This window comes from Apostichopus japonicus, chromosome 6 (assembly GCF_037975245.1).
Source record: "Apostichopus japonicus isolate 1M-3 chromosome 6, ASM3797524v1, whole genome shotgun sequence".
Taxonomy (NCBI): domain Eukaryota; kingdom Metazoa; phylum Echinodermata; class Holothuroidea; order Aspidochirotida; family Stichopodidae; genus Apostichopus; species Apostichopus japonicus.
In genome coordinates, this window is record NC_092566.1 from 1,676,363 (window position 1) to 1,690,961 (window position 14,599).

General features: G+C 37.6%; 2 protein-coding genes across 2 annotated transcripts in view; one reads left to right on the forward strand and one right to left on the reverse strand.

Annotated features, from left to right (window-relative positions):
• Window positions 1-2,071: 2,071 nt before the first annotated feature.
• On the forward strand, window positions 2,072-6,810 carry LOC139968626 (uncharacterized). The gene is made up of 4 exons (XM_071972815.1): window positions 2,072-2,289; window positions 4,684-5,087; window positions 5,958-6,014; window positions 6,597-6,810. The coding sequence occupies exons 1-4, from the start codon at window positions 2,196-2,198 to the stop codon at window positions 6,747-6,749; spliced, it is 708 nt and encodes a 235-aa protein (XP_071828916.1). The 5' UTR covers window positions 2,072-2,195; the 3' UTR covers window positions 6,750-6,810.
• A 656-nt stretch (window positions 6,811-7,466) lies between these two features.
• LOC139968625 (uncharacterized) overlaps window positions 7,467-14,599 on the reverse strand; it is a 29,487-nt gene continuing 22,354 nt past the window's right edge. Inside the window, exons 4-6 of the mRNA XM_071972814.1 lie at window positions 13,560-13,945; window positions 12,667-12,752; window positions 7,467-12,005 (exon numbers count right to left, since the gene is read on the reverse strand). Of these exons, the coding sequence (XP_071828915.1) occupies window positions 11,827-12,005; window positions 12,667-12,752; window positions 13,560-13,945 (651 nt within the window). The 3' untranslated portion in view covers window positions 7,467-11,826. The remainder of the gene's footprint in view (window positions 12,006-12,666; window positions 12,753-13,559; window positions 13,946-14,599) is intronic.

A 14,599-nucleotide genomic window follows, 5' to 3' on the forward strand; every position in this document is an offset into this window, starting at 1 on the left:
GAACCTTGAGTCTCTTTGAGTTACCCATAGCCAAAAAATTGAAGCAGGTTTCTGTGGCCATAGCTAAATATTTGCGCGTGAATAGTACATATCTATTTAGGCTGTCATGTTTGTCGCGTGGTAAAATGGTAGGTATAATGTAAAGTATTCACATTATTGTGATGCAAATCGTATTGTTGGTCATATATGCGCGTAAAAACACAGTAACTTCAGTAAGCACCAACTTATATCTTTTACATTTCTCCCACTCATCATGTATTGCACGTTCGAGCTGTACGGGCCCGGATATTGATGTAACAAAAATGAATAAGACTGATTTATTAGCAAATTAAACTAGTTCAAAATTGTTGCTGTGTTGTGGAAAATTGGAAATCTTCGACCTCTACTCTCCATGTCCTCATGTTGCTTACAAATATTCTATCAATTGATGCCTTCAAATTGTAAGATTAATCTTGAACCGTACGCCTCTGCCAACTTGAAAGAAACAGAGAAATCGTTCTCAGTACCTGCAGGATGAGTGACTGAGGAGAATAGAAGTTAATTCAACCATACATGAATGTGTACATGAAGTTACGTCAATTCAGAGCAGTGGTGTATCTTACATGCCCCCCCCCCATCCCCCCCGTACGAAAACATATGTTTCCCCTTTCACGGTGCTCCAAACTGAAATGGGGAAATAAAATGTAAAGTAGGCAGGGATATACACAACTCTTTGACATCCACTAACTATAATTTACGTACGTCAAACTCCAAAACGCTGATTTGAAGTTCGTGTTCTGGAAAGACATGAATCTAGGCTGCAGGGTAGAGCTTCAGGGGGATAAGTCCCGGGCCCATGGCCCAAACTAGGGGCCTAATGGCTGGCCCCTGGACCCCACGTCCACATGACGTAGCAATCATCCAGGCTACTACCCGCCTTTGACATCAGCTTACACTGTCCGAGTAAATCATTATCTAACTGTTTTGGGTTTACTATACTGACCCTACAATTACAACCGCATTAGTTTACTGGACCCCAATTGGACCGACGTCAACATGACGTAGCCTGACGCCGGGCGATACTATCCCCTTTGACACCAGCTTACACTGTCCACTCTCTGCCCCCCCATCATATATTGTTGTTCTCAGTTGCTAGGCGCCCTCCCCCCCCCCTCCCCATGCCCGATTGAGTTCCAAATGTCTGGAAAGCTACTGATTCAGAGGTTCTTACATCACATAAATGTGATATTCAATTGATTTTTGTAATAGAAGAATGAACTTTTACAAGCTGATGCATATAGGTAAAGAGGCTAAATTTATTAAAAGTTGCTTTTGTTAAGACTGTTTAATAGTTAATTGGGACAACACTGGTAAAAACCAGCGTTCATGTTTTTATACATAGTTTGGTTGGTCTTGTCAATTTAAAGTGGTCCAAAATGCTGGAGCAGTGGCTATATAGGGAGCTTATCAAAAAGCAAGGGCGCGAAAAACCGGTGAGGCTTTGGGAGTATTTTCAAGAAGAATTTCAGTAGGACATGCTAAGATGGTCAATGGGACGTTGGAAATTGCTAATCTGGTAATCCCCAAGTATTCACTATCTTGCCTCCAATCTTTTCTTTTTCTGTCTCGAAAGTTTGACTATAGATTTGTTTTCTTTTCGGAAAATGTCACTTAATTGTTATATCGAAATTTTAACTATTTATCTCAAATGTTTGGTTTTTTTTACGAACATTTTGATTTCTTCCTCGACATGTCGACTTTAAATTTTCCACTTTTAAGTGTAAGAATTTTTCTTTCTTGCTGAGAAAATTAAAACTTTCACCTCGAAAGTTTCGACTGTTTTGTCTGGAAATGTACACAAGGGTTCAAAAAAAATATGATCAAAGGTACTGGGATTTTTCCAACAGCTATATCAATTAGATTATAGTATATTTTTGGTTTTACAGATAACAATATTAATCCCTGACTTGCACATCTATAAATTCATATCTGAAATGGCGGAACGGTATGTCGACAACATGGAAGGAAAGTGTATGAATGGAAACTGATATGAATGCACATTTATTATGAACTTGCCTTGTTCAGGATAAAGGTAGTTCTCTTGATTGCACGCTACCTACATCTGCATTTTAAATTCATTGTTTTTCCATGATCGACGTGCATAAATATAAAACAAAATCAATAACTTAGACTGTATTACCAATATCCTGTCAGAAATGGACGCTGTGAGCAGACGACAAGAAGCGCGAAGACGTAGACTTCAACAAGATCCAGAGGAAAGGCTAAGAAGAATACGTAATTTGAAAGAGGGTATGAATGGTCAGCAAACGAGAGTTTGTTATGTGGGAACGTAATACATAATATTATCCAGTTGCGCGAAATATATTTATGCACTAGCCTAACGTCAAACCTAGTACTGTACTATAGTAGTAGTAGCTCAGTAGTAGTTGTACATTGATTGCTAGATATCCCCAAATATCACCGAAATAAAAAGCGTAAACATTTTATACAGTCTTTGGCTATCTGACTTCACAGCATTCATAAGTTTGTGGTATCATTGTGTTCAGAAGTTTTTGCTGTAATAATTGAAAATGAGCTTCAAACATGCGATCATATTGTATAAATTTGAAAGTCATTTTCTCAAAATGGAAAAAAAAACAATGCTGTAGACTCCTAAAGTGTTTGTCCAAATCTGCTGAAATGTTGTAGTATAACGTTTTAACGTTGAGATTGTGGTGTACTAAAGTTGTTCAGGAAAAACAGTTTTGTCATCATGTGAGGGTCCCAAACAAGATTTCTGCCAAGTTTTCAGTGAAGATGAAATGTAGGCCACAGATCATATGCAATGATCATGAAATTTGGTTCTTAACTTCTTTGTATTTCATGACCAGTATGCGTTTTTATGTGAGCAGCAAACTGTCTTCTATCTTGATTTGTCATTTTGGGAAATCATTCTACCTGTGGGAGACTTCATCAAGGCAAATATTTACTTGTTATTCAGGCTTTCTTTCTAGTTTGATATCATTCTTTGTAAACAGGACTACTTGGTAGATCTGCAATTTGAACTTTTCCACATTTTGTGTGTGTACTACGACAAGTGAGAATGACCTATATTGTTGGAGGCTTGGAGCCGATTCCGATTTCTGCTCTTTACCATTTCTCTGTGGTACGTCAATTGTAAAAAAGTTGGAGTTTGTTCAATTATTGTATGGGTGCAATTTTCATGAGCAATTTTGAATCAGTACCATTCGAACGTGACATCCGTGCAACATTTGAGCAGATTTCTCAGAGGAATACTGTTTTTAAGTTTTGTTCTATTCATTGCACAAATGAAAACTACAAAGTGCAAATAGTTGGTTCTTTGTTTTTGCGATTGGGTATAGGAATAAGTACAACAATCTATTGCATAAAAGAAGTTCATGACAATGTTTCCACTTTGAAGAAATACAACTTTCTAACATTGTAACAATCTGTGTCTGCTAGGAAGGAGCATAAGGGTAAAGAAAAACGGCAATGGGGGGAAAGAAATGACACCATTATCCCGCCTATGTCTTCATATTTTGCACACATGGATAAACTGCTCAGAAATATTGCCAATCAAAACAAAATTCTCAGATAGAAGCCTAGCTTAGCTCCTGCAACATTGCTGCACTTGTTTTGGTTACCCATTCTTGCTGATCTGTATGAAGATCACTTTGGACCTACAATAGCGTAACAATTATTTGATCAATCACAATTTGTGAAATTTGTGGTTGTCATAAGGTGCTTGATGCAATATTACAAAATGCTACATGTAGCTAAGACAGAAGCCTTTTAAATATTCCACTGCCATTAAAACAAATAATTTTTTTCAAAATTAATGTTTTTTTACATATATTCTTTCTCTTCTGTTTATGACTTTATTTTGGAGGGGAGAGGGGGGGGGAGTAGGCGGTTGAATTTGAAGTTTAATACATCAATTGGAACCATATAAGACGAATTTAGACAGTCTTTTGGTTTACAAATGGCGTGGCTTATTTTTATGTTTTGTTTAAAGATCATATAGCTATGCATAACAAATTACCAAGGAACCCGTGAAATGAGTAGAGCTACTGTATTGTGTCAATATTCCAGCCCTCACTAAATTTAGTCAGTATGGACAAATGTAAGTCTGTTTAAACATGCTTTCAATTCAGATGGACATATGCTATCGGGAGCAATCAGTTTCAATTTCTCTGTAGCACACATATTGTTGAGCTTTATATATCTATTAACCCATCAGTAGTTACTGTGTTCACAAGTTCACAGAAACTCATCATCATGAATATTTTATCCTACGTGATTAGCATCTGCACAAGTTCTTCTAAGGAAATTAACAGTCAACATAAAATCATTGAGTTGTGTGTGCCAAGGATTCTAAACTTGCTTACCCACATGCACAGATGCTGCATGTGGGTAAGCAAGTATAATAAGCAAAGTGTACTCAATGTGAAACTTTTATTGCTGATATTTTAGGAAAACCAATTTTGTAATTTCTTGATCATTGTGAACTAATATCCAGGCTGTCTGAGAAACAATAAAAAAAATGCAAAATAAACCCCCCCTCCCCCTCCTTAAGAGATATATTTGAAAAGATTGTCACTAAAAGAGATACCTGTAGTGGTGGGGAAAAGACATGTACGATGCAGGTTGGTCCTAAATGATTTTTTGTTTTCTAACTTACAGGAGTGTCCGAACCAACTACGAAACGAGAGGTGAATGTGAGTGAACTGTTATCTTTATCAACTACAAAAGAAGAAAATTCATTTTTGAAGGATAAAACTGTAAAACTAGAGAGTGATCATAATGAGCCTTTAGAGGTAGATTCACAATATGGTCAGTCTGATCCAGCTAGCCATGACCAAACCCATGCAGAAACTTCAAAGCCACCTCAAACAACAGCTCCGTCCACTTCAAAAATGGATCCTTCGAATATCATCTTCAGTTTTCTGATAAATCAGTTTATTACACCTAACAGTGGTGGTTCAACTACAAGTTCCACTTTGAATAGAACTATCTTCATGTGCTTGGTGGCTGTGCTGTTTCGTCTGTTGCTGGAAATCGATTGGATTACAACATTTACGGGACAGGTTTGTTCTAATTTTTCTTTAAATTCGAGGAACAGATGTCACAACTAAAGCAAGTTGTTATGAACTTCTATTATACTAGTCATTTTCATGTAAACAAGAGTGTTGATGGATTCTTAAGGCATGAGAATCTTCCGCGGAAACGCGGATTTCCGATTTTTTTTTTTTTCATTTTCGCGTTTTTTCTCGTAATTCACGTTTTTTATTATTTTTTATTATTTTTTTCATTAAATTTTTTTTTTTTTTTTTTTGGCCTAACATGCTGGACTGTGAAGGGAAGGAACACCGAATTTGACCAGTGGTGGAATCAAGTAGCACAAAGCAAGCAAAAGAGCCTTTTTTTGGTTCAAAAAAGCTAATGGATAAATTATACAAGCAGAAATTCCACACTTTTTTGGCGAGTTACGTGATGTGATAGATTCCATCTAGAGTCCACCATTTTGCATTTAAGCCCTCCTTACCTGACAAAAAATTTCTAAAGGGGAGGGGGACATCCCCTCCCCTTAAACCCCTCCCCCAGGACAGCGATCGATAAATTTCAGATTTTTTTTCCCCGGCTCAGTCTCATCCCTGATTCTTGAGGGTGGCAGAGATGGTGGAGGGAGAGCTGGGGGGGGGGAGGAGGGGCTGAAATATCCAAAAAATTGAAGGGCACATGCATGTGCAGGTTGTAATTTTCTGTGGCAAAATGTCACTAATTTCGAAGATATTTTCTGAGGTTGGTCGGGAATGACTTGTTATTTTTTAAACTTGAAGGACCAAAAATGCCTGCTGCCTGCATTGTTTCAAATATTTACTCCTTCCTTTGGGATCATTATATTTTTAACAAAAATCCATTTTGTGAGTATTGATTTTTGTTTCATTTCCTTTCAGTCGATGGTCGTAATGTTCTTGGTAGCCAACGTGTCATGGTTGTTTTTCTATGAGAAGGTAGGTGTTCCTCCTTTACAATAAACGTAATAAGACATGAGGCTGTGGGGTAGTAGTTGCAGTGTTTGTGCCACAACCATTAAGTTCCTGGTTCAGACCTTCAGCATATTGATCTAGCTACCTACTATGTTAATTTGAATAATATGAAAGGGGTTTTTTGTTTTTGCTTGTGGAAATTAAACTATGACATTATATCATATACAGACCACCATGATCAAAATTGTTGGTCATTTTTGTTGAAACCACTATAAGACTTAATTTCATTAAGAAAAACACAAGAAATTGTTATTCTGCAATACATAAAAGGAGTAAATTTCAGAATATTTTTTCTCTAATAATGAAAAGAGAAAGCCATGAAAGTCGTAAATGAACAAGATAGCTGTTTAGCATCACTGTGTAAATTCTCTACATGTCATCACATGTATATATTTCTGCTCATCATTTCAGTCTTTTGTTTCCTATGAATAGAATAAAATATTTTAATCTAGTCTTTTATTACAGATTAACCAATGGGTTAATTACTGAGACAAGCATACCTTTTTATTTTATTTTTTTATATTTTTCTTTCTTTCTTTTTTCCAGGTTAATATCCAAAATCCACGAACAGTCATCTTACTGGTCTTTAATATCCTGCAAGATTTTGTTCTTTATCTGTTTACGTTCGTTGCCACACATGGATTACTCTCTGTGGTGTTTGGGGTAGAAGTTTCTTCAGCAAATCTTTCTGACATGTGACAGGGTAACAGCATAGGGTGGTGGGGGCAGGGGGTGGGGGGGTTCATAGATGTAGAAATAAAAGAGACTGAAATATCCAAAGGACAATTCAAGCATCAGCAGGGAGATGGGGATCAAGTGGATCATCTACAGCAGATTAGTTGTAGATTATGAATTGTTCAGGGTTGAGGTGAAAAAAACAATTGTAAAAGTAGAAAACTTTGTATCCTTCCTGGTATTCAGATCAAGTTATATCAATATGAAAACAAATATTATGCATTATATTTTGTTGTTGTTGAATAAATTAATTTACCTCACCCATGTGTAGTGGTATGTCTTCAAGGCAATACATCACAAGTAACACTCAAAATTGTATGTGCTTTATATCTATGATATATGTATGCAATAAAATGTATTCAGATTGGATGAGAAGTTTCTGTGTGGGGCTTTTTTCAAAGCGCCCTTGATTGGGACTGAGGAGCTGGGGATTTTTGATTGGGACTGTTTGTTCCCCCTGATACTCATCTTTCTCCTAAAGTAAACCCTTGGTTCGGGTTAACCCTGCCACTCTTTGAACCAGCCTATTTCATTGCATCATAATGAGTCCCTTGATTTTATTACACATTGAGATAAAAGGCAAGATGCATTCTCCATCGATGGTCTCAGTTTTCACAGTGCTCATTAGGAGGGTCCGAGAAAAGTCGTGAAAGATGATGCCCCCCCCTCCCCTCCCCTCACACACCCCACCACCAATCACAGACCACGACTCCTGTATAAGTACGCAGTTCTTTACTTTTTTGATCGCCATTTTGATAGGAGTTTGCATGTGAGTATTAAATTAGCATACTAATTGGTTTAACCAGTTTATAAGGACGACGTTATCCTGTAACCTTCAGATTTTGATTAGATTATGTAACAGAGAGAGAGGTCCCATCAAACTGTTGACTAAGATACGTTACACTTGCATGTAAAACCTTATTAACACAGCATTGTCGGTCGAGAGACTTTGATAATTGGATTTCAATCAGCAATGATTGTAAACTAGTCTATCCATTCGCGGCCTTTTTACCTAAGATTATGTGTAGTCTGCCATATGTTCTTTTCAGTACACAGTATTATCTCTCTGTAACATTTAACCAAGACCATGTGTAATATCTATTCCCTTATCGAGGGACTCTAGATACGTGACGACGCCATGATCACACGGTTACAACTCTCGATTTAAAGAACTGGGGTTGACAGTTGGGTTTTCATGCCAAGGCTCTGTGTTGGGTGACTGTTCTTAAAGTACCCACCCCCCTTCCCCATTCTTTCTCAAAATTAATATAGGTATGTGTGGGAGGTTCAAAATGTATATAATCATCTTTCTCACTTCTATATCAACCCCGTCCTCTCCCCGTCCACCTCTCCTTCTGGAATGCATACAATTATTATAAAGCACAAAGACAACCAAACAGTGCAATGTTTCATGAACCACATATATATTTCATATCAGTGAAAAAAAAGTGTCAATGTGAAAATGATTTTGTTGTTCTATGTACATGTTTTTATATAATGTTTACTTATATTAAATAAGACGTTTCCATTACACCAAGTAATATATTTACTTTCATGAAAAAAGAAAAGAATTTCAGATGAATAGAAAAGCTTCGCTTCCAATTAGTCCAAGAGTGTTACCATAAAACAAATCTCTCAACTTGCTGAACCATAATATTAGATATGCATCACTGAATCTCAACTCCTGTTATTGGAATATTCCCTTACATCAAATATGGTCATCGATGATTACCAGAAAAGCTATATAGAATGTCCAAACAATGGTCACACATGGCAAAAACTTCAACAAGCAATGATCATATGCAGCCAAACTATAAGAATGTACTAATGCAATATTTTGGTTAAATATTTCAACTTTTTTTCTCACCCTTAAACATAAAAGCCAATGCTGTTGATATTTTAATGATTGTATTTCTTAGACACAAGTAATCTTTTTGACTTATCCCATCGATATAGATGGAAATCCATAACAAATAAATCAGAAATTTCATCTCAATAAATTACTATATAAGTTCATATCTGAATAAAAAAGAAGTTAAAGAGCATGATAGCTTTCAGCTGACTACAAATTAAAGTGTTTGTAAATTCGAACACGCCACATATCCTTCAACCTGTGTCCAAATCCCCACCCCCACACTCTCCCCACCTCTCTCTCTCTCTGATTATGTTTTTTTTTATAAGTGTTCCTGTCTGGCATATGCATGGCATCTTGAGACAATGTTAGTAAAAGTAGCATCGTAACAAAGTACTCTGAACACGTGACGCAGCCTCTCAAAAACATGCGCAGAACACTTTTCTTCTACTAAGAGGCTGTACCTACTAGTAGTTTCTGGCGCCCTCAAATTTGTGTTTGCTTTACGTTTTGTGAAATTAGATAATGGTCCTGGAAACTCCATTAATTTCCGCTTTCCACAAATGTCTAAGCTGGACCATTCGTAGAATGTGTTCCAGTACTCAAAATAGTTCCGCACGTGAATAAGTCCAGATACTCGACTAGATTTTTCTCGAATTGAACGTCAAATAGCCAGATAGATTGGTTTACCCCTATTTGTTCTCTTCTTCCGTCCCCACAACCCCCCCCCCCCTTGATTCCCTTCTAGTTACGCCAATGAATGTTAATTGTTATGTTCAACCAGCCAACAGGGACTTGAACCTGTACCTATAAATGTCAATAGTTTCACTTTTTACTATTCCTTCGTTTAACGATACCGAAGGATCGTGCACATGTTTAACGATTATGAAGACACGAACATTCACCCAATATTATTAGCCACCATCGCAACTCACTTTAATTGTAGACTTATTCATATATAAATATATCAAACAACATTTACAAATCTTCTATCGGTCTCTCTTCCGACTAATTATACCTATCAATGAATGATTTAACGATTTCTTTTCTTGAATTATTTTACCGATAAAATACCTCTTCTTATTCCTATCAGTCACGACCAAAATGAATTAAATAAGTTAATAATATGCAATGGAAAACTATACAACTTTAACGTATTAGTATTGCTAAATTTTAGAACAGTTTTAATTGTTTTCTGAATCACGGCTGTAAGACTCTTTTTTAGACCCTGTGAATGTTTTCGTTTCTCATAATACCAACACGGTCTCGTAAAACGCAAAACTTTTGTGTGGGCATCACCGGATTTTAAAGCTCATAAAGTGTAGGGCGTTTTTGCAAGTTAAAAATAGTCAGTTTATATGAAATATCGAGGGCGCCAAACAATATAAAAAAGATCGAAAAAATGATGTTTATTTGTTTTCAATCGCATCGACCATCTCATTTCTTTCCCGTGTAGGTATAGTGAAGGAACCATTCCGGCTTTTGATCAGCCCCACCTAGTTCCCCGGACCACATATACCATTGGGCCAGATGGGCTCGAGCCCAGGGCCGCCGATTTAAGAGACCTCCAAAATTAGAAGGCCAAAAAGTGACCCAATTGAAATTTTTAAATAGATGGTTATCTTTTTGTTATGTACTTCTTCATGTTATGGTCCTTGTTATACCTGCCTACGTGCAGGGTAAATAAAAGTATACTGCGCAACTGGATAAGAATATAAACACAATGCTTGCGTACAGTGGCGTAGGAAGGTACTTTTGAGTGGGGGGGCTGAAGACTGATGGCCGGCATGGGGGAGGGGTTTAAGGGGAGGGGGTGTCCCCCTCCCCTTTGGAAATTTTTTGTTTTTCCAGGTGGCCTCAGATGCAATTTGGTGCAATATAGCACACTTCAACCCACACACTCCATTTTGTATATAATTTTGCATTTTCACCTGGCCTTAGATGCAATTTGGTGCTCCAAATGAGATTTTTTTCTCATTTGGAAATGAAAAAGGGGTTTTCTGACTTGCGAAGCGGGGGGGCGGAATGATACTTCCGCCCCTCCACATTTTTCACTGGCGGGGCTGGCGCCCCCCCAGCCCCCCGGTTCCTACGCCCTTGCTTGCGTAGGTTGTAGATCACGAAATGTTAACATGTGTGACAGGGGACCCCTAGGGAAGTATAAATCCGGCCCTTAGCCAGGCTCCCAACCCTGTCCTCTTTGTAGCACACAATAATAAGTAAATGACATTTAACAATTTGTCGTTGTACGTACGTAGTGATATGCGGATTACACCCTGAAGCTGGGCACACCTCCTTCAAAGTACTATATGCCTTAACTTCACGAAATTAGGAACACACTTACATGAGTAAGATGCTAGAATATAATTAAATACGCTTTCTTGACCGATGTCCACACGTTTTTTGCTGTCCAAACATTTTCAATCACCTTCTATTAAACTCCTGAAGCTTGTTAAATGCTTGGCCGATGAAGAAGATGTTATCCACATCACTCATATAATTGCCGGACCCTCGTGATTTTATTTCACTGTATTGTATTTGCCCTATGTACCGCCTCCCTGCCCCCCCCCACCCTCCCCCGTTAAGTCGCTCTTTATTGGATCGCATAATTTCCCCCTTTTTGAAAGGTAATGAGTCTGCTGCGACAAAACTGCCGTGGAACATTTTTTGTGAATAGTCAATTTTATGAATATTCTTTCCTTTGTTTAACTTCATATACCAGTTTATTATCACAGTTAGGCTAAATTGTAATCGAAAATGAAACTCCCAAGAAAAGAAAAGAATAAAGCATATACTACGTTCCTTTAATAACAGGAATATTTCCGTTACACATTTGCGAGCAGGAATAGAGTGGATAATTGGGTGTTCATACCAATCTGTTGGGACATGATATTCTAATGCTAATACCGCTACACACTGTTGTCTCTTATCACGCTTGAAACCATTGGTACTGACAGTATGAACAGTTCTTGACCTTTATCTGATACTTGAATAGCTGTCATTGCAAGTGCTTTAGAATATGACACAAACGTACGTTACATTAAAAATGTCCATCGTGCGTGTTTCATACACGTCTAAGGCCGCCAAAAAAGGAAAAGGAAAAACGATTTTGTTTTTATAAAGACGTCTTGTATACAGAGTCTGGTGGGCGAAAAGGCGTGGATTTTGGTCCCTTCATAAAGGTATTAGTCAATTTATTCCAGCTGCTTTGGCCACGGCGTCGGCATACTCTCGGGCCCTAGACCGCAAAGCAGCTAGACTCAGAGACCGTTTCTCCTGTTCTCCCCATAGAAGAGGCGACGAAGGCAACATGCCAAGAGGAAAGGCCGATGGTGAGGTTGCAAACGGAGGCAGCGGAGCACCGAGTGCTGAAGATGAAAATATGACAAGATGAGAATTAATTCTCTAAATATGAGATTAAGCAGTTTAGTATAAATCTATTGAGGAGATGGAATCCATGATTTACACCTTCAAGCTGATTGTGTACGATTGAGGAGTACTGCATGTACCATGGGCTCTCAATTAAAATTCTATGGAAGTTCTAGAAATTAAATAATTGTGTTGAGCAGAGAGCCGGGAAGAACTAGAATCTCACTGTACCTGGATAGATCCAGCAATATACAGGGTAGACCACCCCCCCCCTCCAGGGGTACATACGAAACGAAGCTTAAACTGGCATAACCCCAACCGCTGTATGGGGTCTTCTCTGTCCTGGTTACTCCTTTAACATTCTTGCTACAGTAAATAAAACCATATTTTCTTGGAAAGTAAAAAGATCCTTGAAACATTATTGAATGTGACTTCTGACCTACGCAAAAGAGGTTTGTTATTTATTCATATCGGTTGATAAGTAATTTTAAATCATAGAACTAATTTGACTTTTAATGCTCGAATATTATATATGTTTATAGCTATTATTTAGTACAATAAAAAACATTAACGAGACGGGCCTGGCCCGACCACCGCCATTGTCCCCCCCCCCCCCCTCTTCGGAATTATCAGAGAATCTTGCGGATTTATGGTACCAACCTTTTCTTTCTTGAAAAGACAAAAGGCCAGTCGAACACCCGGGAAAGAACGATGGCATTACACCGGTGGAACCGAAAGATGGATACCTGGAGAAATTAAACAGAAACACCAAATAAAATATGAATATTGATTAAATAAAATTGGTGACCAATCTAAGTAACCATAATGAAACCTAAAAAACAATGGGTGGGAATCTTGAAATGTAAATTAATGATTTTTTTTAAAATTTTGTCCTGTCTATGTGATGAATTGTCTTTTGTTTCTATTATCTCTATTAACTCCATGCAAACCTGATTTGTTAGAGACTAAATCATAATGGGACTGTTCGTTCATGATGTAACATCTTACGCAACCAGATTATATCTGTACTGCGATTAACGTAAAATCAGAAATAAATCACTAAATTTGTTGGCTTTCCTCGTATTAATAATTTATAGTATTCCTTAAAGGGAGTGAAGACTCGCGCACAAAGAAACGTCTGATGCCGGTAATCTGACCTAGTTTCGAATGAGGTGTAACAGAAGTGTTAGACACCACCATCGATCCCAGCAAATACACACACAGCTTGCTACCGTCGGTAATTAGACACAAGTGTACAGTCAATACATGCAGCTACGGTCAATACCCACAACACAGTGTAGGCCTACATATAGCAGCGATGGACATCTCATGTCCAGATAAAAGATAACAAGGTATCACGTTTCATTACTGTCTGCATGTTGTAGCGACAAGAAGGAAACTTCACTTGCAAGCAACGGAAGTTAACTTTTTCAGAGGGCGGCACACGGTTTGGGGCGAGTCTTCAATGCCTTTAATGTTTTCTATAAATATGAAATAACACAATATAAGTTTGAAGTTTTCATTCTGGGTATTCTTATAGAATATTAACATACCTATTGCTTGCTCTACACATAGACAGGTTCCAGAAGGCAGGTTCGGGAATTGCCATATATCTCCTAAACTCGGAGAAATCTTTATGCGGTTGAAAGGTTCCTCTGTCCTTCTCCAGACCGTCATCGTCACAAGGTGGGTGGTCCGTTTTGATCTTTTGAGACTCTGTGCTATCTTTTGATGGTTCATATGATGTCTTTTCTACGTCAATTTTGTTGTCCTCATTGGTATCACTCAATGCGTCATCGTTTGTACTACTTCCGGGAAATTCATTTGACGAAGCTGATTGGCTGCCTTTGTCGTCTGCTGACAAGGATTCTGTAGCATTTTGCTCCTGCTTGATACGCTCTGCTTTGCGCCATTTTGCTCGACGATTTTGAAACCAAACCTGCAAAAATAGTCAAAAGTACTACATTACATTTGATAGTTTTATTAACATCTGAAATTCAATGATGTTTCATTTATAATTCAGATAAGTATATGGTTTGTTTAAGTTAGGTAAGTAATGGTTATGTACCCGACCCTACATGAACACATTGTACTACAAATAATGTTGCAAATGAACAGTTTTCCCAATCGATGAGGCCAATTGACAATTTGCCATATAAAGAATGACTTTCTCCCCAAAAGCCCTCAACAAAGACAACCTTCAGGCAGATTTTGGAATGCCTTGGATAAATTTTCGAGGCTATTTTGGTTTAACCATCATTTGAAAATATTGAATGTTTAAATTTACTTTTAACTTGTGACTGATATCAAATGAACACTTGTCTGTAGGGGCGACACAATTTGCGAGGATTAAATTAAATTCATTTATTTGGCTCTCTCATTAACCGTCATTTGGTGATGAAGTCTTTGATGGTTTCATTGTTTAATTAATTTTAATCTTATTTTGACTTATGCTACCAAGGTTTGACAAAATCGCACTGCTGCTTTCAAAACACGGTTTCAGTAACGTTGAATATTCAAACAATTACGTCATACATGGTTATTTTCAAAATACATATTTCAATCATAATAGCAACAATGACATAAAGTAGCT

What these genes read in the sequence shown, in the direction of transcription:
- LOC139968626 (XM_071972815.1), top strand. Translation starts at nt 2,196, where the DNA reads ATGGACGCTGTGAGCAGACGACAAGAAGCGCGAAGACGTAGACTTCAA. An exon ending in AATACGTAATTTGAAAGAGG is followed by an intron (nt 2,290 to 4,683) that starts GTATGAATGGTC and finishes TCTAACTTACAG; the next exon opens with GAGTGTCCGAACCAACTACG. An exon ending in TTACAACATTTACGGGACAG is followed by an intron (nt 5,088 to 5,957) that starts GTTTGTTCTAAT and finishes ATTTCCTTTCAG; the next exon opens with TCGATGGTCGTAATGTTCTT.